This window comes from Haemaphysalis longicornis, unplaced genomic scaffold, assembly GCF_048455015.1.
Source record: "Haemaphysalis longicornis isolate Haplotype H1 unplaced genomic scaffold, Haemaphysalis longicornis Haplotype H1 scaffold_12, whole genome shotgun sequence".
Taxonomy (NCBI): Eukaryota; Metazoa; Arthropoda; class Arachnida; order Ixodida; family Ixodidae; genus Haemaphysalis; species Haemaphysalis longicornis.
In genome coordinates, this window is record NW_027526225.1 from 89267422 (window position 1) to 89292996 (window position 25575).

The 25575-nt window shown below is 51.1% G+C and overlaps 2 protein-coding genes across 5 annotated transcripts in view; both read right to left on the bottom strand.

The window, feature by feature from the left end:
- LOC144162967 (uncharacterized) overlaps positions 1 to 15707 on the bottom strand; it is a 29687-nt gene extending 13980 nt beyond the window's left edge. Inside the window, exons 1-5 of the mRNA XM_077693711.1 lie at positions 15490 to 15707; positions 13495 to 13755; positions 7402 to 8154; positions 5242 to 5293; positions 1253 to 1416 (exon numbers count right to left, since the gene is read on the bottom strand). Of these exons, the coding sequence (XP_077549837.1) occupies positions 1253 to 1416; positions 5242 to 5293; positions 7402 to 8154; positions 13495 to 13755; positions 15490 to 15519 (1260 nt within the window). The 5' untranslated portion in view covers positions 15520 to 15707. The remainder of the gene's footprint in view (positions 1 to 1252; positions 1417 to 5241; positions 5294 to 7401; positions 8155 to 13494; positions 13756 to 15489) is intronic.
- Positions 15708 to 22751: 7044 nt separating this feature from the next.
- Positions 22752 to 25575, bottom strand: part of Lk6 (MAPK interacting serine/threonine Lk6 kinase) — a 100936-nt gene continuing 98112 nt past the window's right edge. For all 4 annotated transcript variants that reach the window (XM_077693713.1, XM_077693712.1, XM_077693715.1 and 1 more), the window contains one exon: positions 22752 to 25474. In XM_077693713.1, the coding sequence (XP_077549839.1) occupies positions 25219 to 25474 (256 nt within the window). In that variant the 3' untranslated portion in view covers positions 22752 to 25218. The remainder of the gene's footprint in view (positions 25475 to 25575) is intronic.

Consider the following 25575-nt stretch of genomic DNA (forward strand, 5'->3'; position numbering starts at 1 on the left):
CTTCAAGGTCATAGTTCAGAGGCCACACGGCGAAGTGGCTGCTGTTACAGATCCGCTAGCTGGGAAACGACTCTCCGCCGCATCCAAACGAATTCCTTCGTCCACCTAATTCGCTTACACCACATGTTTCGCAATCAATTTTCCGCCCAGTGCACTTTCTGCTCTAAGCCTAGCACACTAGCCCACTTTTTATTAGAGCGTGTGCATAACCCCGACCATCCCACCCTTTCCTTCCCCCTCCCTCTTCCTGAGCTTGGGAGAACCTGATTACCAGCGACCACCCAGACGTCCAGCAAGTTGTCAAGACATCGGTCACCCGGTCATCACTTTGATTACCGGACTGGGGAACCACTCCTACTTCTTGGCTCAATAGAGTTTCGCACTACCCGTGCAAGATGAGCTTCGTGTCCTCGAGGGTAAATGAAGGGAGGAGGAGGGGGGGGGGGGATGTGCTTTTGTATTATCAACACTGCGCGCTGGGCGGAGTCCAGGGCCCCGGTTGATCTTGCTGCAGTCGTCACCCGATCTGTACCATCCAACGCTGGAGTTCGAGGCGACAACTGGCCAGCTCTCTCCCTCTGCTCGTACCCGACCTTGGAGATAGTGTCAATTGCTGTGTTGAGTGGACAGGCCCACGCCATAGGGTAAAGTGTTTCAGGCATACTTCACTGAACATTTGCTTTTATCAACACAGCCTGATGCTTCCTTTCTAAATGCGGTACCGCTGAATCAAGAACTCTTCCCTAATGTCTCCCCGGCATTGCCTCCATGGTTTGCGGAAGCAGCCGCAAGCAGCTGATTACTATGAATTAACTTTCTGTTCACAAACGGAGGACTAATCCAGTCTCTCCTCTTTTCCCCCTGGTAAGGGGGCAAACTAGGGACTGCTTTCTTATACGTAGAGCCTACAAGGAGTTTTTCAACTCCGTAGTAATTCCAGTAACCATCACGGACGAACCAATATACGACTGAGGACCCCAATATGACTTGATTCCGCGAACTCAATGGATTTTGAGGGTGATGTTGCCAACTAGCTATAGCAATAGTTATAGCTAGCTAGCTCAACTGCGTCAATTGCCACCCCAGTTCCACAGGAGAACCTCTGTGTATGCCAGGTTGACCTGAATGAGAAGATAGTCATGTTGGGGTCCTCAGATGAGCGCTGGTGTCATGTTGGGGTCCTCATCAAGGCGTCATTCCGTGTCCCATTTTTCGCGGCGCCGCGTGGATCGCTCGCGCGAGGCGACCGTACCAGTGGGACGAGCTCTCCCTTCTTCATGATCTCGTTCATTTCCCGGCCCCGTTCGCTGCCGGACTGAACCTCGGCCCGAAGCAGGTCACCAGACGAGATATGCGTGAAGTCGTATTTCTTTACTATCTTCTCGCACTGCGTGCCTTTGCCAGAACCTGGTCCGCCTGGAAGAAAAATATTCGTCAGCAGGTGGCTATTGCTAGCGCATCTAAGGGCTACGAAGAAATGAGAGGATGTTTGAATTTTAAGAAGAAGAAGAAGAAAAAAAAAAAGCTCGGCGATTACGTTTCTCTGTAGCGCGAAATTTCAGCGCAGCTTAGACACTCTTTGGCGTCGCCCATTCCTGGGTGAGGCGGCCGCGTCGCCGTCGGCGTAACGAGTGAATGCGAGGAACACAGCGGAGAACGAATGGCGGTGGTAGAGAACAGAGCGCGACTAGAAAAGGCGGAAGAAGCTGCAGCGGGAGCGTGAAGAGGAATGCGGGAAAGGAAATTGAGGAGCGAGAGAAGAAAGCCTGGCAGGAGCGCCCGGTTATTCGCGCGCTCTAAGTTCCTGCTAAGTAAACTACGTAGAAACACGATTGCGGCTAACGTTATTCAATAGAAACATGCCTGCTTAATGCAGCCACTAAAAAGAATTAATTTTAGTTAATAAAGCAACGGACATAAATAATTTCTACCTCATTCTGTGTCCCCCTCGGCGCATAACCTCACTGTAGAGGTGGTCTTTACGTAAAACTAAGCGCCTAATTAAAAAAAATCCTGCCGGCTTAACTTTGATCACCGTGTATACTTTCATTCAAAAACATTAAACCCATGAAGCCACACCCCAATCAAACACTACAATGACAGACGGACGCGAATTTCGTTCGGCGGCTGTAATAACCCGCTTTTGCTTTTACAGTAGAGCCAGTATCAGCAAATCCCCCTCGCTTTCTTTTTTTGGCGTAAACAGACCTAGAAAAGCCGCAACCCTCGCACTCACTTCGGCGCACCCTCTCCCTGTGGCCATCTGCTCGCCTCCTGCGCTTAAAATGTTGTACGAGGGGGCGTAAGTTGCCCCTGGAGGATAGCCTTCCAAGCAATGCACTTGTGTTTAGGGATGAAGTCAATGTTAAGAATATCAGTGAAAGCAGAGTTCCGCGGAAAGCTATGGGAGAGCTTCATATGTGGACCAAAGCTCCCTCGCGGCGGCGCTGCGCGTCCGGTGAAGGCGAGGTGATTTTACGGTGGCGTTACTACTAAGGCCGCTGTGCAATGCCACCCCATTACAAAGGGGAGGCCGCTAACCACCATCACCACCACCGTCATCCCCACCATCATCATAATCATCGTCGTTGTCGTCGTCGTCATCATCGGACGGCTTGGGCGGCTGCGGCCGCGTTGGCAGTGCGCTAGGTCGCGATCTTGCTCGTGGTCTTGCTCGCGATACTACCCCTACGTTACCACATCTTCCCTACTTTTACCCGCCTTGGTGGCTCAGTGGCTAAGGCATTGTGCTGCTGAGCACGAGGACACGGGTTCGATTCCCGGCCGCGGCGCGGCCGCTTTTCCGCTGGAGGCGAAAAGCAAAAACGGCCGCGTGTACGAGATTTCGGCAGACGCTAAAGATCCCCAGGTGGTAAAAATTAATCCGGAACCCTCCACTACGGCGCGCTTCATCGCCTGCGTTGCGTCGGCGCGTTAATCCCTACAATCAATCAATCAATCAATCAATCAATCAATCAATCAATCAATCAATCAATCAATCAATCAATCAATCAATCTTCCCTGCTTATCCTCCACCACCATTCCAACCGCCTCTCCGTTGTCTCTTAACAGGGCCTTCTCACTGACAGGGGCGATCCTAGCGGCAGCTTTTGTCCCTGCATGAAACTTCGGCCGGAGTTTCGTGACCAGAAAAGCATTGAAGGACTCTGGTGTGAGGTTAGTCTTGGTAAGCTGGCTTTCCGACACTGCGTTGTGCCCAGTGATGTTTACTCATCAAGAAAAAAAAAATTTCCCCGCATTTCCCCGAGGGGGAGAATGTGAAAGTGCGAATGCACGGTTGTCGGCCCGCTTGCGGCGCTTGCGCTCGGCCCCCGCAGCCCACCGCCTCGCCGCCTTCTCTTCCATCTCTTCCATCGGGTTTGTAGTATCACGTGTACACCACGCAGTTATCAAGCCGCTATAACGCCGCTGAGTCGCCAACGCACGCCGCTGACGACGTAGTTTGAATGCGTTAAAGATATAAGGCGCGTCACTAACACTGATATCAGCGTCGCGTCCGTGGCTTGGTCGGTAGAGCGTCGCGCTGCGGCCGCAAAGTCCTCGGATCGAAACCTGGCGCCGGATGCTGTTTCTTTTTTAAATATAGAGGAGCACTGCGGACGCCGCCGCCGACGCCGCCGGCGGTGGATGGTTTGGGGTCGCTTATAAAGTGCATTCGCACTTAAAAGCTGAAACAGGCACGAACGTGGTGGAACTCGGAGACCACGGACGACGATGGGGCCGCGAACGCCAGGCGTAAGCGCGACGCCCGTCGGGACACGGAATACCGCGAGCAGGAAAACTCGACGTCGGCGTGGCTACAATCCCACGCTTCCCCAGAGCGACGGCGCGATCCGCTGGTCACCCACCTTCGCGGAGCGGAATGGCACCGATTTTAAGTGCGAATGCACTTTATAAGCGACCCCAAACCATCCACCGCCGGCGGCGTCGGCGGCGGCGTCCGCAGTGCTCCTCTATATTTAAAAAAGAAACAGCATCCGGCGCCAGGTTTCGATCCGAGGACTTTGCGGCCGCAGCGCGACGCTCTACCGACCAAGCCACGGACGCGACGCTGATATCAGTGTTAGTGACGCGCCTTATATCTTTAACGCATTCAAACTACGTCGTCAGCGGCGTGCGTTGGCGACTCAGCGGCGTTATAGCGGCTTGATAACTGCGTGGTGTACACGTGATACTACAAACCCGATGGAAGAGATGGAAGAGAAGGCGGCGAGGCGGTGGGCTGCGGGGGCCGCGCGCAAGCGCCGCAAGCGGGCCGACAACCGTGCATTCGCACTTTCACATTCTCCCCCTCGGGGAAATGCGGGGGAATTTTTTTTTCTGTTTCTGTGTTTACATTCCTTTTCTATAAAAATATTTTGATATAGTTGGTACATTTGCTTTGTATTCCTTCCTTTTTGTCGGTTTGTGCCGACATGTATTGCATACTGAGAAAACTTCGTCTTGTTTTCCGTAACCGCTCCCCACGTAGTCTATTTTTTTCTACCGCAATAACAAAGACCTTCGGAACAATCTTATTCCTGCAACGCAATATTTTTGTATAATTAACATTGTCCCAACGTGGAACATATATTTTTTAACCACGGCAACAAACCACTCCTTTCTGTAACGCCCCCCCCCCCCCTCACGCCGAAGCTACCAAAATAAAACTGTGGTTGATTCCTCTGTCATAGGAATCGGTAAAGCACGAAAGTGAAATGTGCAGTGAAATCTGCAGCGAAAGGAGCATAATTTGCGGGATGGCGGCTGTCTTGTCGGTGTGCTTGGCGAGCGACGTCCTGATAGCGGGTCTCGTCAGGAAAGGCGCGACCACTTCGGTCCTGCTCCGTGGCGTATACGGCACACGGTTGCGTTGCAACGAGTTCAGATTGTGAGACGCGAGAGGTAGAACTTGAAACTTGAACCGCGCACGCGCGAACGCGTCCATTTACCCGCTGGCGTTTTTCTTCGCATGAAATCAGTCGGCGTTCGCGCCATTCGCCCGTCGGCGTCGCTACGACGCAACTTATTCCAACTGTCGGCGCTTGTTAGCATCATGATGCCCTACTTCGCTTCACCTCTCCTAGACGGCAGCACAATCCGCGTCAATGAAACTTTTCTGGCGTTTCTCCTGTGTTCTTGTGCTGGCGTCACTTCCGTGACAGATATGACGTCATCGAATTCTTGGTGTATCCGGAAATACAACACTTTCGTGTTAAAATAAAAAGCCGAGGCTCTCACCAAAGACGAATACGACAGGAACCTTGACGTCCAGAGGCTCGATCGGTGGGGGCTGAAAAAAAGAAAGGTCGATTGAAGCGAGGAACATGCCTCTTTATGGTACGCCCACTGACGTATGTCCTATTTACACACCGGGTCCCCTAGATTTTTTATTTGTTTTATTTGAGCCCCGGATTGCCCAGGGGCTTAAATCCCAGGGGCTCAAAGGGGCTCAAAGCCCAGGAAAAGAAGCCACAGTGCCTAACAATCTCGTCAGTCTGAGGCGCCCGTTGTGGCACCTCAGAGGGTGACCAGCTACTGAGCCCGATGTAGTATAATCGCTACCCGGCACGGGCGAATGTTTTTTTCCTAGATGCTACAAATACAAACGCAGTGTGTGTACAAAACTTCGTCAGATATTCCCAGGTTAAAATCCAACTTTCAAGCTATTACGCATGCCTTGTTTATCCCCCTATCAACTTGCCTAGCAACGTGTTCGTTTGGTTCTCCCGGGTGTTCTAAATAAATCCTGCATTTTTTTTTATTAGCATTCTCACTTTCTTACGTGCAGCAAACTAAGGGAATAGGGACGCATTCCTCCTTCATTTGCTACAGCATACCTAACAGCGCAAGTACATGTGGCGTGTCAAACAAGCACGCACCGCCGCCACATATAGCAACTGCGGATACCCCAGTAATAGAGTTTTAGCATAGCGGGCCCCGTCCGCTAACGCTACGCTACGGCGGCGGGTAGCGGGGCCCGACTGGGCAGGCGCAAATTCATCCCGGTAGGGGGGATTAGTTCCGCGAGCCAGCCTTCGCCATGCCCGCGCATTCCTCCTCAACCTCCTCACCTCCCAGCGCGCGCATGCGCAGTAGGGTCCCGCTATCCCGCCGCCGTAGCGTGAGCCTCCGCTAGCCGCAATGCTAAAACTCTCTAATGCTAAGGCGAGCTAGGGTTGCCACCTTTCCCCGAAAAAAAAAACCGGCCCTTTGGGGGGGAAGGGGGGGGGGGTATATAGAATGTTTAATTTGTGTTGAAAAAAAAAGCCGCCATGTTTTTGACATGCAGTGCCATTTATTGTAGTGTTTTCGTAGAGAGAAATCATTATAACGTTTGTACTAAAAGTGATTTCACTGAAAAGTTACCGCAATTGCTGACCGCGGCGGTAGCATTTCCTTGTTTTGTTGCTCCCTTATAGATCCCCCTCCATCTCAGGCAGGGCGCTCGCCCGCGTATTTTCTCTGCTCGCCTGTCTTTGCGCAGCATGTCGACACATATTCATCGTCTTAATTGAATTGACGCTTATAAAACGCCAAAACAGACATAATCACGGCACAAGGGCCAAAAAACCGACCAATGACGGCCGGTTTTAGATATGGACCGGCAACCGGCCCGCTGTTTAAAAAACCGGTCGGGCCGGTCCAACACCGGGCGGGTGGCAACCCTAAGGCGAGCTGACTATTGGACGCCAGTAGCGTTAAACCAATGCTTCGGGTTTCTATGCTTTGGCAGGGGGTTTGAGGCGCGGTGCGCGTTGTTTGAAATTTTATGCATTCGCGCTGCCGTTTTGGTGCGTAATTTACGGTAAGTAACGAAGCGCATTCCCGTTGCTCTTTTAAGTGGAAGTTTGGTGCCTTTTGGGTCACGATAAGCAGACAACGTCGTGTGCCTCAATCAGCCCCAACACTGCAGGAACCGCGGCTTCTACTGTTTCAAAACGTACTCCCGTGGCGCGCATATTTCGACGAAGTATATAAAGGTCTGTCAAATCGAGAGGACACAGCGCGATAAGGTTACGTCGCTAGCGCGCTGTTCGTGTCGGTTTGCCGGCTGCCTTGTAGCTCCTCACGCTCACACATGTCGAACACGGAGAAGGGGCGGAAATGTTTTGAAGGGGCTGCAACAGCTGCGTGACCCGCTACGGCGGATCAGTGGCTAAGGCGTTGGCCTGTTGCTCGTAGTTGACGAGTTCGTAGAGGCCTCGATTTCGAAGCGCGCTAAGTGGTGCACGTTAATCCCTCAGCTCGTGTTGTAGCCCAGCTCGAGCATGCTAAATCGCAAAAGTTTCAACCGAATGGCGTGGCCTGGCCGATGCGCCACTTTTCGCTTCGCTCTTATCTTCACGTTCTTCATAACATCACTCCTTCCCCCATAATATACCTCATTGCTTGCCCTACCTTGGCAGGTTCCTCCTCCTTTTCTTCCTTCTTTTCCTCCTTCTTCTCTTCCTCTTTCTTTTCCTCTTTCTTCGGCACATCGAGGAACTGCTTGAAGTCGATCAGGCGGCAGAGTTGCTCCAGCTGTTGCCCGTCCAGCTTCATGAGCTCGTACTCGGACTCGTACTCGGACTCGGAGCTGGACTGAGCCGGCGGCGGCGGCGGGGGAGGAGGCTTCGACCCGAACAGGCTGCAGACCATGCCCATGAAGCCCGCGGGCGGCGGCGGGGGCGGCGCGGGGGGTTTCTTCTTCTTCCTCTTCCGGCGCTCGCCGGTCTTCTTGAGCACGTACAGGTCCTCGAAGACGCCGGGCCTCTGTCTCCCCACGCTCCCTCTGCCGCCGCTGCTGGCCCCGCACGTGCACACCAGCTTGGCCCCGTCGTACAGCTCGTCGACCTCGTCGTCGTCCATGCTGGTGCGGCGCGGCCGGCGGTCGTCGGCCCCGCACGTGCACACCAGCTTGGCCCCGTCGTACAGCTCGTCGACCTCGTCGTCGTCCATGCTGGAGCGGCGCGGCCGGCGGTCGTCGGAGTGCCGCTCGGACTCGTCGTCGGCGTCGAAACCGGCCGGGGGCAGCAAGCGGCTCGCCGAACCGCCGCCTCGTCGATAGCGCGATCGCTTGGATCGCCGGTTGAACGGTGGACGCCGCACCTCGGACGCGAAGTCGCCGTCGAACGTATCGTCACCCCGCATGCCCGAATGTAGACCCGCGAGCTGCGAGCGCGCGCGCGCATGATGGGTACAGCGTCAGCAACGTCGGTCCCTTTTCGAAATGCCATGCGCGCGCAGGCACCCCGGAAGTGCTCGCAAATGAAGGAAAATACCCCTCGTCTAAAACGCTACGTAGCGCCTATCCTGCTGCGGTAAAGCGAGCCGCTTTCCCTCTTGCGTCGCTGAACGGGCATTCTCAGTGCTGGTGGCTCCTGAACCGCAGTTACAGCCAAGCCCTCTAAGTAGCGCAATATGCTTTGGGCGACATGGCTCACAGCGCACCCCCGTCTGACGATTAGGAGGAACGAATGACATATTCCCCCGACTTTGCTCAGGGAACAAAACACTGGCACCGGTGGAGCCAGTTCCCTTCGTTCCCTTCGCTCCCGGCGACAGAGGGAACACGGAACAAAACACGCACGAGGAGAGGGAGAAAGCCCATCGGCGCTGCCATCACTACATTGCAACCTCTGCGGGCATGTGATAGTTTTTTTTTTCTTAAGGTAGCCCTAACATTGAGCCTAACGACGTGTAAAGCAACGATGTCAAACTCGTCGTACGTCAAGCTGCAGCGGGCACCTCAACGTCGTTAAAGGGGCCATGCAGACAAAACACAAGTTTGGTTTATTCGAAAGACTGCCTTGTTAGAATCATACTGACATCACTTTTAACGCACACTTCGCTCAAATAAGCTACATAATTAGAAAAAGGGGAACGGCCATGCGACCCACTAGCTCATTTCCCACAACAATGCCCTATGCCGAGCTGTGCGATTGGCTAAGGCTGGCGAAAGCAAGCGCAAATTAAGCAGGGCTTATAAGCTTGCCCGACGAGCTATTTGCGCTTGATTATAATGCATGTTCATTTTGCAGCAGTAAGCATGATGGGGTAAACAATGAAAATTATGAAAATATACGTGAACACAGAGTTACCGATACGCACTGCTGTTGGTACTGGGCGCACTATGCTTGTTTTAGATGCACAGCAGTCAGCAGCTGCTTTGGAGCTGTCTTACACGACACTGACCTATTGGCGTAAGTGACGCTGTCTTACGTGACCCTGCTTGTCGTGCATACCACATGTTTCACGAACCGATTACTTTCTTCCGTAACAAAAACAACCAGGTGCAGATATGGTCAAAAAATTGAGCCCACCTCCTCGCGAGGGGAACCCTGTGTAGATGCGACGCATCGTGGGGTTCACTTGGTGTTTCCGTTGGATTGTTTCTGAAATCGCGTGAAACGTGTCGGGAACGCGTATGATTATTATGTTTTATGATTATTATTATGTTTTATTGGCCAATCTAGGTCAATCTCTCTAAGTGGTATGCTTGGGGCTTCGCTGTCGCAACGACCTTTACTCCATCAGTGTTGCTGTAAGTGGGAGCTTCTTTTCTTTTATTGCAAGTGTTAATCATTGCCCCATCACGCGTTGTATCAGTAGCATCTTGACGTAGTTTGAATGAGTCAAGGATATAAGGCGCGTTCGTAGCATTTGATTCTGTCTCGGTTTTGTGGCGCAGTGGGAAGAGCACCATGTAACTCGCGTTCCGCCCACAGGTTTGTGGGATCGAAACCGGGCGCCGCTAACTATTATTATTTTTTATATAGTGTAGGGGGAGGGGTGTGGACGGACAACGCCGTATGGGGGGACAAGGCGAGTGAATGAGATGCAGTCGCATCTAAAACAAAAACGGCGGACAACGGTCCGCCGCTAAGTACGGGAGGACAGATGGTAAACCAGGCTGCTGAGCCATGGCCTCCGAGAGCATACCCAGAAACCACCCCGAGATCAAAACGCGCGCGGGGTGATCTCGGAGGCCATGGCAGAACCTAATGACGCACTGGAAGTTCGTTTGAATACCCGCCCTCGTGACTTCAGGGCAGACGTCCCGAAAACACACGATTTGGCGCGAGAATCAAAATTGTAACCTAAACTGATTAATTTCTTAGTGAATACGGCATCGTTTGCTGCCGGGCAAGCTCAGGAGACACTATAAAACACGAAATCTTTCGAATAAGACAAACTTGTATTTTGTCTGCATTCGTTACGCCCCAAAGCGTAACATTAGGCCTAAACTCTGGAAGCCGTTAAACAATATACACTTTTGCGGTGTGTGCTACAAGTTGCCACCAGCGGGAGGATTAGGGGCCGTTTTTCGGCTACGACCGCCAGACGACGGCTTTCTCGCTCCATGGGGCATTCGTTGTATCCGCAAGGCATAGGGGCGGGTAACAGACCTCCGCATGGTGCAATCACTCGCACTCACCACACACCGCTGTGGACCGCCCGTTGGCGCCACTTTTAAAGCTTGAATGACAGCCGTATAAGAACGAGGCGTAGAAAGCCGCTTACGCTATATACGAGCCAGTGGGTGTATAGTTTCAAATAGCCGTCTACTCCAAAATGGCGCATCGCCGACGTAAGAATGGTGCGAAGTCGTACGTGTCGCTTTAATGTGGCTACTGGCTTGCCACCGGAAATATTCCATGAGCGTACAGAAAATCGCGAAGCTACGTAAGTCAAAACTTGGTTTAGTCATGGTTTGAAAACGACGTTCTCATTGAGCACCGACATTCTCACGGTATGCTCATGTAGAGCACCACCAAGGCTCGGGAGGCTCGCTGAAATAAGCTGCGGCCAGTCACGCCTATGCCGCGAACAATCAATGAGTTCGTGAGGCGTGACTGTGCACCTCCGCCAAGACCACCACTGTCAGAGCACTGCGGAGCACGCCCTTCTTTCGAGGACAGATAATAACGCCGCGGCTCAGACTTGAGTCGATAAATAAAGGTTTGTTCTCTCTCTCAAGCGTTCACGGCCATGATGTATCGTGAGAGAGAGAGAGAGAGAGAGAGAGAGAGAGAGAGAGAGAGAGAGAGAGAGAGAGAGAGAGAGAGAGAGAGAGAGAGAGAGAGAGAGAGAGAGAGAGAGAGAGAGAGAGAGAGAGAGAGAGAGAGAGAGAGAGAGAGTAAACAGCGCCGCGAACAATGACTTCGGGAGGTATGACTTGCCGCAGTTCATTTCAGTGAGCTGAGCACGAGGTCGCGGGTTCGATTCCCGGCCGCGGCGGTCGCTTTTCTGATGGAGGCGAAAAGCAAAAACGCCCGTGTGTACGAGATTTCAGCGCACGATAAAGATCCCCAGGTGGTCCAAATTAATCCGGAGCCCTCCACTACGGCGCGCCTCATCGCCTGCGTTGCGTCGGCGCGTTAAATCCTACAATCAAATCATTTCAGTGAGCCTCCCGAGCCTTGTTGCTTCAAACAGATTCTAAAACAGCCGTTCGAAATTTCGCTCGCGGCCTCATCTCGCCGCTCGCCCTCAAAATCCTGGCTCAAAACTCCCTAGTTTCCCCGGCAGGACTAATCTGAACCCCGGCTAATGCCGGCCTCGGGGGAAATGAGGCAGCCCACGGCGTCGCTCGAGGCCTTACAATCCGAGCGGGCCCCAGTCTCATTCCCTACCATGGGGCCAGATCGGCAGGGACAGACCATGACATTGTCGATCATTACCGCTTCACCAGCCGCAAGTATCCCCCGGCCATTCTCAACTCAACCCATCCCCGAATTGTGGCACGCGCTCCACTGTACGCCACTCAATGTGGGGCTACCCTAATAACCCCTTTTCTCCAATTTCCTCCAAAAGGGGCGCTGGGTAGCCCTGACCTGGGGACGCAAATCTCCCTCGTGGAGAGGGCTATGCAAGTCGCCGCCAGGCTGGAGCCTGCGGCCACCCCGGCCTCCTAACCCTAGTGCTACTCTCTCTCTCTCTCTCCCTCTCTCTCTCTCTTACTACCTCAGCTCTGTTTGAAAGGAGGGGAATTCAAATGGACCATCAAGGCGCGTTATCCTGACACCATTGAGCTATTACAGTAAGCTCGTTAGAGCGAAGTACTCGGAAAAGAAAAAAAACCGGATGCGTAGTAAGAGATACTTTGTTGAAAGCGAGATGGTCGCTTGGAATAGGAATGGTCGCTTGGAAGGGGTGACTTGAATGAAGCCACTTCTTCATAATTTACTGTATATGCTGCTTTTCATCTCTTGAGCAACCCTAAGAAAGATTTCTGCTATTTACTTTCGCTCGTCATGTCTGCTCTGACGATGTAACTGCAGTGCATCTTCGATTTTCGTTAAGACAGCGGACATGGCCAGGAGACCGATATTGCGGGAAAAAAGGGAGTTGCGGGCACTTATTAACGCGCTTCGTGGCCGTCTGAACTCAAGGCTGCCATCTGCCATACCTTATGTCGGTCTTTTTCCCTAATAAAAGCCACACTTCACAAAGAGGTAACGATCGTGGGCGTTTTTTCAGAGTTTATTATTTACACGACGCTACATTTCACCAGCTTAGCATTTGGTAGGGCGTTATCAACGATAGAGCTAACACTGGGTTGGCTTAGGTCCCGTCCACAAACTGAGTCGATAAGGAGTTTATAGCGGTCACTGCCTAATTACGCCTCGCTGAGCCATGATGGCGCACAACACCCACGTAACTGACGCTCTTGAAAATCGCATATCGAATAACAGTACCGCCCTGCAGATTTACTTATTGGGGTTGATGAGATAGGTTACCGGTAAAAAGCGCAAAGGCTCATGGGTACATTGTCTGCTCCCGCGGAGCCCAGCCACTTCCGGTTCGAGAGAGTTCTCCTGGCCTCCCGTAGGCCAGCGGCTTTCATGCGCGCGTTTGCTTGTTTATCTGTTTCCACCGAAGAAAAAAACGCTCACGCATCGCACATTCAATGAATAACAACGATCAATCCTAATAGGGACGTCTGAAAGGTAAGCACCCTGTGACAAATAAACAACACGCACACACGCGCGTGAAAGCCGCCGGCGTACGGGAGGCCAGGCGAGATCTCGAACCGGAAGTGGCTGGAGCAGACGACGTGCCCATGAGCCTTTGCGCTTTTTACCGGTCACCTATTGCAAGTACCGGAACACGTTACAAAACTGCGATGACGAATAACCGGGAACAAGAAATGCGTGCAGAGACTGTTCCGGCCGTTTTCCGTGCGAGTTTTGTTTTCCGTGCGAGTGCACGTGAAACGCCGGATCGTCCGTGCACGCGCAGTCCTTGTCAAACGCTTGTAGGCCTCCACGCCAGAAGTTTCTTGGCCACACAAAACTCGAAGCCTGACGTTGAAGAGTGACCGAAATATTTTATGAGGGCAAGAACAAAAAGTGCTGTCGCCTGAAGCTTTCTGGGACAAAACACTTCAGTCTCTTTAGAGAGGTAAGTACGAGTGTTGAATTATTTGTGGCCTAATACTGTCTGGCATGACCTGGAGACCTTCGACAAACACCACATAATGATGCGTGTGGGGTATGCGCTGCTTACGCCCGTCATGGTCATCGGCGCATTGCTCGTCTCGAACGCCATGTACGAGGCGCGTGCGGATGGCGTGTTGATGGTGGACGAGACGGGCAAGGCGGTGGCCGCCGTGGTGTCCGAGTTGTACAGCAAGTTCGGCGCCACCACCATCTTGCTGGCTGACGGGGCGTTCTGCACGCTGATGCGCGAGGAGCGCACTCGGGAGGCGCCCCCTCCGGCAGATTTGGGCGTGAGCACGAAGGTAGAGTTGCTCTGGTAGCGCAGTCTCTGCAGCGGAGGCGGCGGAGAGACACGCTCGAAATGCTCCCATCCCCTGGTGGTTGCAAGGGCACACGCGACTGGCAAAATGGCGGGAAGTCTACAGTCCTCGAAGCGAGGGGAAGCAGCATGCGTCCTTACGGCCGCTTCAGGAACTACATCACTGGTATCACGGCCTCCGCGATCGGCTGCCGGCGGCGCGCCGTAGCAACGGCGCGCCGCCGGCAGCCGATCGCGGAGGCCATGCTGGTATCTCACCGGCTTGGAATACTTTAAAGCTTCGACATGTACTTATTAGGCAGTTTTAGCGTATCGTTACAGTGTTTACGTTACCGTTTACCGTGTTTGCGGGAGTAGACTGCGCAGCGCCAGAGTTACCGCGAACGGTAACTTACCGGCACAGGCTTCACCGTCAGCAGAGAGTTTTAGCATAGCGTCGGGTAGCGGGGCGCGACTGGGGAGAGCAAATTCGTCACGGTGGGGTGGATTAGTTCCGCGCGGCCTGCCTTCGCCATGCCCGCTCTTTCCCTCCGCTGAGGGGCAACCTCCTCGCACTCCCCGCGCGCGCATGCGCAGTCCGGTCCCGCTACCCGCTAACCTTAGCGTAGCGTACGGGAGCCGCTATGCTAAAACTCTCTAGCGCTTCCGGTAACACGGTAAACGGTAACGCAAACACGGTAACGATATGCTAAAACTGCCTATTTTATCGTTAGTACCGACTTACGGTTTTTTCGCGCACAGGTTGTCAAAGACGTTTTAAACATCGCTACCGCCGAGTCGCTCTAGGCGCCGAGTGGGGATTGGAAGCACACGCCCGGGCAATGGGGAGGAATTTTCGGGCATAGCACTGATGGGTGGTAGCGCAAGGTTTCGCGTTACTTCCATTTAAATATACTTCAGGAAGTCGTACGTGGCAGATGGGACTTCATGTTCACCTGCTGTGGAAATCTGCAATGCTATATGAACCTGCACGTCGACGAACCTTCGTTGCTTTCTTAAGGTGACGTGCAGTCACTGGCAAATGAAATGCGAACACGAACATACGAACCAGAAGACTCAAAAGTGACCGGCACTGTTCGTTGAGGTCCAATGATGGCGCGCTGTTGGTATATCTGGAAAGCCCCCTTTTCCGCCTTTGTTTTCGTAACTAAGCCACGCGTCATTTTAACTTGCATGGAAAGAAATTCCGCTACTTGTGTGTGCTGGTTCGCTTTTTCGTGTTCGCGTTTCAATTTTACATGCCTTATACATCCTGTTTCTGGTGGCGTTTTTTTTTTTTTTTTTTGCATGACAGGTTGGCCACGAAGAAGTGAGGAAGAATCTAGGCTCATTTGATCGCAGGGAGGGCGAACATCGAGGTTATTTGGACGCTGTTATTCGCGGACGGGCAGAGCCCAGAAGGCAGCGTCGAGGCACCGTAGAATACGTGGGACGTCCGTGCATGCTTTACCGGCCATTTTCTTAAGTATAGTATCGGCATGGTTAAGGAGGACGGCTATTGCGGTTGCGCAGCCCGCCCTTAGAATCAGTACCTGGGCAGACAATAAAGAATTCAAGTTCTCTTGGTTCCCTGGCCTCTACCCTCGACGCTACCAGGACGAAGATGGGAGGAGCTCGGCGCTGCGTTTTCTGCGCGTGGAGGCTAGACGAAATGGCGTGCGGGTTTCGTGCACTCGCCGTTCCCCAACTTCCCCTCCCCCCAAAGTGGCACCTCAGGATGCCGCTCTCCTCAAGTGGGCTCACCGTTCTCTGCGGGTGTTCTGACGCCGCCATGGCGGAGGCCGCAGCAGCGAAGGCTGTTGGTTGCCAGAGGATGGGGAGCGACAACGCCAGGTCCTGCCACAAGGATTCGATGGCCTTCGGTCCCGTGTGCGGTGCTCAATTTTGCTCTCGTCCCCGAATCATCGCGGCGCACCGCTGGACTTCATGGAACCCCCCGGCGACAGAGGCGCGTGCACAGGCCCCATCGTTATCCTCTTCCGCCACCGGAAAGGGATAGGCTGGTTTTATCGGATTGGGGCACATACCCGCGCGGGGGATTGGCCAAGAAGCTGCTTGCAATGATTAGGATGTGACCTGGATGAATTTAGATGCAAAAAGTGAGAAGGGACCCGCCGCGGTGGCTCAGAGGCGTTGCGCTGCCGAGCACGAGGTCGCGGGTTCGATTCCCGGTCGCGGCGGCCGCTTTTCTGATGGAGGCGAAAAGCAAAAACGCCCGTGTGTACGAGATTTCGACGCACGTTAAAGATCCCCAGGTGGTCAAAATTAATCCGGAGCCCTCCACTACGGCGCGCCTCATCGCCTGCGTTGCGTCGGCGCGTTAAACCCTAAAATCAATCAATCAATCAATCAAAAAAGGGAGAAGGGAGAGAAAACGTTGGAATGTAGTAGAAGAGTCAGGAAAAAAAAAAAAAAGGAATCTAGCGGGGAAACCAACTGTCGCCGCAACGTAGAGAAAGATACGTGGTGCGCAGTTTGTGCGCAGCGCGTCCGCTTTTGATAAGGACGGCAAATGTTAGTGTAGTAATCAGTTTTATGGAATGAGCCTGATTTGAAAAGGGTTAAGTATCTACATCTCACGCTTCGAGGTGTTTTTTTATTTGGATAGGAGGTGCGTGGGATATGGGATAGGGTGGGTGGCTCTAACGAGATATAATTGTGAGGCCATTCCCGGCATGATTTTAGTAACAAAAATAGGCTCGTGTCCATTACACTTCTAAGAAAGAGTCTAGTTTATTTTCAAGCAGGGCACAATAAACGTAGCAGATAGAAGCTTCCTTCCATCTGCATCCGGAGGCATCTTTTATGTTTCCTGCTTTGGCTGCAGATTTTCAGGGTTCTCTTCAAAATCGTTCGCGATGTTGAAGGCAGCGCGGATTTCGGCCGGCGTCTTGCCCTTTATAATGTTGGCGACTATCTTCCAGACGGCGTCGGCAAGGCTCCGGTGCAAGCGTTCTGCGGCCAATAAGAGTTCAAATAGCTCAGTCGTATCCACTTCCAGAAATGCCTTGTCCCAGGGGGATATGTCGCCAATCGGCTGCACTGCACGCTCATCGTCCTTCACGGCTTGTAGCGTCGCTGTGTGGTTCTTGTGATGGGCGGCCCATTCGATCATCTTTTTCAAGGTATCTGATGTGACTATCGGCAGGTCCACCACGTCGCCTTCATTCAAATCCGTTCCAAAGTCCTGAAGAATGTTTCTAATTGTTCCGAACGACTTTGCCACTTTCACGTCGACGTTGAAGACTCCAGCGTCGGAAGCTTGAAGCTTCCGACGCTGGAACATTAATAGAAAGTAATAGGAAACATTAGGTATGACGCATTAACGATGCTATCGCGGTCTAACCTATAGGGCTAATGGAAACGCTAAGAGACGTGTACTGCGGGGAACGCCAGCTTCCGAAGATGTCCTGAGAAAACAGGGCCCAAATGGTTGTCCTCTTATGTACACTATTCACCCGGCTTGGCTTCAGAACTGCCTGTGCGACCCGATAGCGGGCCTCAGTGGGTACCCCAATACACAAAAATGCAGCATTCGATCTATTTGACGACGAATGTTCGCAGTGAAACGTGACATACCTGCTAGGACTGGGAAGCACTTGGCCGAGTGGACGACACTTGGAGGCCTACTGAAGCAGCTGATAGGGTAATGACGACGCCCTTCATAAGCGAGATAATGATAATGATGATGATGATGTTCCTTAATTCTTCTGTTTCTTAATTTTCTTCCTCTTCACAGTAGTGGCTCATACCTGCAGAGAAAATTGCCCAGGGCTCGAGAACAGGCTTGTTAATAATGCATGGATTAATAACACCAAAAGAAATCAGGCACACAAAAAAACAGGTACAGTCTGTAGGTGCAAGAGGGGAGATAAGGGAAAGCAGGTATTGCCAAACAGTCTTCCAGCGTCCGAGGTGAAACCATGAAGTACGGAGAGAAAGTCTTTCTTTTTTTTTTTAAGTCTTTCTTTACATGGCTGAGACTGCACGCGCCTAGTGAAAGACGTGCGGCAGCTTGCAGATCATGACTGAGGCGCTCAAATGGCGCAGTACGATAGATAATTATCCGCACATAGAATGGGGAAATTCAAAGAAATAAATGTCAAAGTATTCCGGTTAGTTGCACTTCAGGAGAGCCTCTGTTGGTGCTAATCCAGTCCTGCTCAAATGCAAACTTAATTTTTCGAGGCGGCATCTAAGAACGCGCTGCCAGACATGTCGAATTGGTCGGAACGTCAGAAAGATTAATTCAATTTACATTTGAACTGAGCATACTCTGACATACTCTGGTGTTTGTAATAGCGTTGGATAGGCCACTGAACGAGCGATGGCGTTCAGAAGCATGCCGCAGTTGCGGAGGCCAGATTGGGGCACACGTGCTGTCCGGGGCCGCCTTAATCAGAGCTTGCTGAAGAATTCCCAGCCTGATTGAGCACAATAGCCGTACTTCCAGTAATGCAACACGCACAGATCACGCATAAATCCGAAAATAGTGCGAAAGAATACTTGCATGAGTAAATATTTTAACAAGAAAGCGTTTTATTCCTCAATACACAAAGATTTCGCTGACGTCATATCCGTCACGGCAATGACGCCGGTACAACGAAGCAAGCGGCCTGTAAAGGGTGCACCCCTGCACACAGAATCTTCTTGCGGGGAAGCAACCTTCAATACGGTTGGTCGTTTTCGGGTTTTATATTTTAACACGAAGGTGTTTTATGCCGGGATACCCAAAGATTTCGTTGACGTCATATCCGTCACGGAAATGACGCCAGTGCCCCTTTGCCGAAGTGACCCGCCAGCAGGATGTCGCTCGCCAAGCACACCCACAACGCAGCCGCCGACTCGCAAATCATGGCTGGATGGATGGAAAGGACTTTGTTGAATAAATCCTGGAGTAGGTAAAGCCCGGTTGACGGGCCGACCTCAACGTGGCCGTGCGTTGCATCCTCTTGGGCAGCCCTACTCGACAGGGACCCCTTTGCGGAGTCCGTGCCTTTCGAGCGCCTTGAGAACCTGCTGGATGGCCCATTCGTGATCCGACTTGTTGGTTGAAGCGATGGCGATTTGGAGATCTGCGGGGTATTCTGTAAAGCTGACGCCGTCTTGTATGGCTGCACAGTCCCATAGGATGTGCCAGCGATTGGCCGTACCTTGTTTGCAGATGTGCTCAGCTACAGATTTCGCTGCACATTTCCCTTTCGTGCTTTACCGATTCCTATGACAGAGAAATCAACAACAGTTTTTTATATTCCTCACACAAAGTAAAAAGCGACAGCATCAGTTATAAAATTATATTCAACACTGAGTTAGGAATTTTTCGTATGGCCAGAACCATAGCAGATCTTCCTCGAGGATGGGTGTGTAATTAGCCATTTTAACTAATCCAGGGCGCTAGAGCAATTAGACATCGCTGCTTTAGCTTCAAATTTCGAACCATCAGTGCCAATAACAGCATGGCAATGCGAGGCGTTAATTATAAACTAAGCAACACGCGCTCATAGCATGCTTCAAAAATACGTCCTCCGCGTGAACCAGAACTTGTTTATCCCCTGCCGATGGAGGTCTGATGAAGAAGTCAACTGCAGTTCGGTAAAGGAATAAATTCAACGCAGGAAGCGTATTTGCGGCGAAACCGATGTCAAGAATGCGAGGGCTGTAATAATATGGCCTGCCTTCTCCTAATCGGGGCTTCTGTCATCCTTAGGTACGTTTGCACTGACAGATGGTCCGTGACTACATGAGACGACGGCGACAAGATGAGACGCCGACAGCCCGAGCCCCAAAGGGGCTTAGCCCCTAAAAATATCGAGTTACAGCTTTCTCAAGCAAGGGGAGACTGCTCTACTAAGCTCACACCCGGACATAGACAGCTCTGCGCTGTCTCGATAGCCAAGGACACTTGGACGCTGTCTAAGGAGACAAGGGTTAGAAAGCTCTGAGCTGTCTCGATAGCCAACGACACTTGGACGCTGTCTAAGGAGGCAAGGGTTCAAATCCTTTCATTTCTTCCTCCTGATCCCATTTGAACAACAATTAAACGTATTACTACAACAACGACTACCACTACTAATGCTACCACTCATGGCTTCCATGACGTGCGGTGAAGCGCATATCCTCGATTTCAGGGGCGCGATTTTGGATGGTTGCAGGTTGTTGATATTACTGGTAACAAATCCTCCCTCCGTGATTTAGGAACCGTGTTAGTTACCATCCTTGCCTTTGCAACCGGAACAAGATTCCTGGGCTAGCACGTGTGTGCCTAAAAAATCTGCTAGCAGGAGAAAAGAAAATTAGCAGTGGCTTAGCTCGGCTACGCGTAGCGTGAGCTAAGGTTCTGCTCGTTATTCTTAGCTTTCCTGGTTGTCTAGGATTAGCTTGATCATCATCTTTAGCGCTGCTTCAATTACACACACGCGGTATACGCATTATGTGACACGTGTATTTGTCAAGCGGCTCCGGCGCAGCGTCACCAATCGCTCCTGCGCGAAGCTGGTTCCACAGGCGCACGCCGGTGTTTCTGCGACGCACGAGCCATCGGTTGCACACCAGGCCACCCCTCGCATGATCATCAAATGGACCGGGCCACCACGTGCGGAACGGAGGTCGGCGAAGACGCTGGGCGCGTGGGGTGTGTGAGAGACGCCGGGCAGCGAGCAACGTTCTGTGCGCCGTGTGACGTCACTGCTCCTCGCGCATTCGCAGCACGGCTCTCCAGGAGCCATGCAAAACTGCTCAACCTCGACCAGTGTAGCTCACGCTACAAAAATATCGAACAACAGTTTTCTCAAGCAAGGGGAGACTGCACTAGTGTTCAAACACGGACATACAGATAGCTCTGTGCTGTATCGCTAGCCAAGGACACTAGGACGCTGTCTAAGGAGGCAAGTGTTTGAATCCTTTCACTTCTCCCTCCTAATCCCATTTGGACAATTAGGTTACTTCTACAACTACTAATACTATCACGCATGGCTCCCGTGCAGTGCGGTGCAGCAAAAGTCCTCGATTTCAGGGGCGCGATTTTGGATGGTCAGGGTGTTGCTATTACTGGTAACAAATCCTCCCTGTGTGATGTAGGAACCGTTTTAGTAGTTACCATCCTTTCATTTGCGACCAGAACAAGATTCCTCGGCTAGCACGTACGTACGCATGTGTGCCCAAAAAAATCTGCTCGCAGGTGAAAAGAAAAATCGGTGGGGAACGGAGCTTGCGGAGATACGTTCATTGCCATATATGTTGCAAACCTTGATATTTAGTTTATGGTAGGGTATGTATGCAAGCAAGCAACATGCAGTCATTCTTTATCATGTAGTAAAATTAATATGGGAAGAAATCGATTTTAAGCAACTTGTCGGGAAGCCAAATTCACAATCAAGATTACGTGACCCTTGGCAGTATTAGAGCTTTCCGAAAAACCAAATTTGGTGCAGGTATGATAACTGCAGAGACAGCAGAGGTTTAGTCGATTCACATAATCAAAACTACCTCACAGGTAGCTAGCATATTCCTCTAGTGCCGATTTCAACCATGTGTGCTTATTGCCTTCAACGAAATCTTGCTTGGAGCGCTGGCTGTACGCTTTGTAGCGTAGCAGTACAAATTTGGTGCCCAGGCATCCCAACGAATCGCGACAAGCTATTTTTGGCCCGCAGCCGCGAATAACTTATTTCTAGTCCGGATGTCCATGTGAGCAGGCGTCCACACTAATTTGATGTTTCGATTTGCTACTTGTTCTGCAGGAATCTAATGGCCGATGGAGCCATTCACCCAGATTGGTAGTTCCGATGTGGTTGCTGCAAGTCGGTGACAATCGTGTGTGCCTGCGTCTGTGTGAGGGCCAGAGCAATTGCATCTGCTCCGCTTCAGTGCACCAGTGATGTCCATGGTCATGAATGGTGCACTTACAAGGAGGCTGTTCCTGGTCAATACCACTAACGTTGCATATGGCTTGCCTCTGTGCCAGGAGGAGTCGGTATATATGCCTTTCGGGTCTTTCCAAAGTTCGTGCTGAGCGTTGCTCTCGCTGCTCTCGTGGCCTAGTGATGGGAGAAGTGCACGTTTCTGGGCAGTGGGCGAGTAATTATGAGGAGACGTGCCCAGGCAGACGCACCTAAGGCTCCCACTAATAAGTGCGTCATTGTGCCACAGGGCATCCAAAACATGAGGAAGCTCTGCACGGAACAGAACAGCTTTTGCGCGTCTATTAATTGGTGGTACATTGGCAAGTTGTTAGTATTGCGAAGACATGTTTGCCTATAGAGTTTAAACTCCGTGTCATCACAGTTTGTAAAACATGTGCATGCTAATTGAATAACCATCTCAGCAGCAAATGCTGCGGTGGATCTGTTTGGTCCTGCAGTCAGCTTATTTCGGTTAAACGTCAGTTTAAGCAGGGCTTCAGTCCCAGCGCTCTGCCTGTAAACAGTTCATGGTGCAATGAAATCTAAAGGACGAGACAGCGCTCTATTGCAGTCCACTACATCACGTGATCAGCAACAAGCCTTTGACTGCACAGCATAGCAATCCTTTCTGTGACCATGTGTAAAACAACATTAGGTATGCAAATGTGCTCAGACACTGAAGGCCAGGTTCGAAGGAACTGTTGCACACAATTCCTCTGGTTACATATTCATGCCTAGCTAAAGTAAATCTGTGCTTTCCTTCTTTGAATTGTGCCGTGCAGAGGACTGTTACATATGCGCATAAACTCAATGTAGGCAAATTTACTTCCAACAACGCAGCATAGACTTTTCCCATTGAAGCAGTGCAGACTTTACAAAAGCGCTCACAAAAGGGGCAAGCTTCACAATAGCTTTGCCATGACCGGACAGCGCAAGTACTTTTCTCGCACGTTTAGGACTTGCCACCTTCCTGTTGGCATTAACAGGACAAGTATTTCCAGAATTTGGTAGAGCACATCCCTTTTTGCAGAGATGGCATTCTTTGCCACTGAGCATCCCAGACCCTTCCTGAAGGTAAAGTAAATAACTCCACACGGACACCCCTTACACGTTGGTCGAAAGTTTTTATTTCTTACATTTCTCCGCCTTCATTCGTATATTAACACAAAGAAAACGAAACAAACAATAAACTTTGTACTTTTTTTTTTTCCAACCCACACAGGCCATGTGTGTATTTTTCCACGAAGTCGCGACGGCACAACAATTTTGATCCGGAAGCACAGAAACTCTTTCACGTGCTACGCAGAAGAAAAAAAAAAAAGAGGAACAATCAAAGGCGGACAGAAAGAAAATGCGCGACGCCACTTTTCCCATCAATATGACGGGAGAACTGCGGCTGGCGACGACAAAGTGTATAGCGTGTAGTATAGACGATTGGAAACTTGTGTACAAGCAGCGATGTTCATTTCTGTAAAACTGTGCAGCAACATGCTTTATTGGCTTTGTGTGTATGTGCATTTCATTTCATACCGGATGTTCTTGTAAAAAATAAGAGTAGAAGAAAAAAACAAGACAATGAAGGTAATCGGTCACAAGTACGACCTCCATACAGGAACAAAGATTCGTGTACAGTTTGACCGCACTTCCAATTTTGGCACTACAGCAACATTACCGCAAATGGAAAAGAAACGACAAAGAAGAACCGTTTTGTTTCCTCAAAACAAACGAGAGAAAAAAAAGTAAGCGTATCACAGATACATGGACGATAATTCCCAGTAGTAACAGCGGTAGTCTGTACAGACTGCACAAGGGAGACGTGTAGAGGAGGAACGGTACCCAAAGCTTCCCTTCAAAAATTGAGGGGAACTCATAGGGGGGAGGGGGACTTGAGGGGGGAAACCTAATGGGGGGGGGGGTTTAGAAAACACTGGGCTCACGGAACAAATTGGAAGAGGCGAAAAAGGGCATCGGGACGAGGGAAGAATAAAGCTCAGTAAGGCATAATCACGACATCTTCCAGGCATCGGTTCGCGGACATCTGGACGACGAAACCCGTCGGCTGGGGAAAAGAAAGATTCCCGACACGAAGGCACCACTTCTAACCTGGTAGGCTTGCAAAGCAAGGCAGAAGACTCTACAAACGGGGGCGGGGGGGCTTCGAAAAAGAATTCCGAACACCGACGAAAGGGTGAATGTGAATTTGTCCCCCCTACCCAGCAATTCCTCGGCAGAAAAAAAATTTTTCGACAATGTAATGACTCAGGGGAGGGAACTTCCGTCCTTGAGGTAAAAAATGGAACCTGAAGAGGAAAAAAGTGACGATGAGAAGTGAGAACCTCATAGGGGCACAAATCGCGCATGACCAACTTGAGCGATGCGGGGCGTTCTGTTAGCACTACGCTGAGAAAACTCGATTGTGCGCCGAGTAAAACAAAAGACATAAATAAAACAAATTTGGATGAAAACAACGAGGCGAACAAAGTAATGGAAACGAAAGGGCCAGCAGCGAGACACATTTCCATGCGTCGCCGCGGACAAACTAATTTGCGTCGCAGAAATGACAGCTCCGTGATCTCGCAAGAGAGTCACGCGGGTTAACTGTGGTCCTACACAGCAACAACAAAGTGAGAATAAGAATGGAAAACGGAGGTATAGACAGTGCCGTTTTTGCCACAGAAAAAAGCAAATTATGTAGAGTAAAAACAAAAAGGTGCAAAGGTACCAGTCGAAGACAGACTGCATTGAGGCACACCATAGTGTTACACGTCACTTCCGACAATGAAAATAGGTTTTTTTTTTACAGTTGGGTTTCAAAACGGAGGTTGTGTCAAAGCAACAGCAAACCAAATTCTGTGCACTTGCCACGCCAAAGGCATTTCCTCACGTAAAGGCCTTGCCGACAGCATCTTTACCTCAAAAACAATGGGCCAATGAGATGCCATGGTCGAACATTTTCACAACACAAAAAAAAAGAGAAAAACTTTGAAAAGATGCATTGTTAAGTACACAGAACAGCATGCAAGTCTGCTGCAATGGCATACACAACCTGTCTAGCTTCTGGTGTTATTAGTCACAGCCGGTAGTACACATCGAAGACTTTCACGGTGTTTAGCGGCGGTGGGTAAAAAAACCGGTCACAGAGAGAGAGAGAGAGAGAACACTCAAAGGAACTCGGAAAAAGAAAACACCCCCTCAAAGTTCAGTTCAACCGGAAAAAAAACACGCCCATGACAAATCAGCTCTCAGCAGTCTTCCTGGGAGACAAAATTGTGCGCTTTCAGAACTGCACTCAAGATTCCAGGTTCTTTCAGATTATAGAAAAAGAAAGAGAAAAGTATGAGATGTAGGACTGGTGGCCCTTATATGAACTTCCCTCAAAACAGTTAAGTGCTCCCAAACCAAACAAGCCTGGAATCGAGTGCACTTCAGCATCACCTCATCAAGGGGTCAAAGAAGAAGAGAGAGAGAGAAAGTTTGGAGGACTGCGTCTGGCTGGCCAAAGGACGACGTGGAAAACGAAAGGGAGGAGGGGGAGAAATAAAAGAGCAAGAAGAAGAAGAGGAAGAAGAAATCAGCCAGAGAGGGAGATGGATTCGACAGAGCCGCGCAGGCTGAGGGAGCGTCCGGCGCGACGGCGTTGGGCGAGCTTGGACTCTCCCGGGGGCGAGAGTCCGAATCCGCCGGTCGGAGGAGACGGGTCGGGCGTCTCCGGCGTGCGAGGCGGGCCGCAACGAAGCTCCATGCTCCAAGCCAGCTGGTGTTGCACCAGCCGCTTGACAGCGTTGGCACTCTCCGCAAAGGCAGCAAGGTCCCGGGCACTGTTGTTACTGCAACGGGAAAACAACACTTTTGAGACGTCGTTTGCAAGCGGTCTGCACTCAAACAGCACGAAAGAGCTGTTAAAGCGGCCACAAAGAAAAAAAAATTA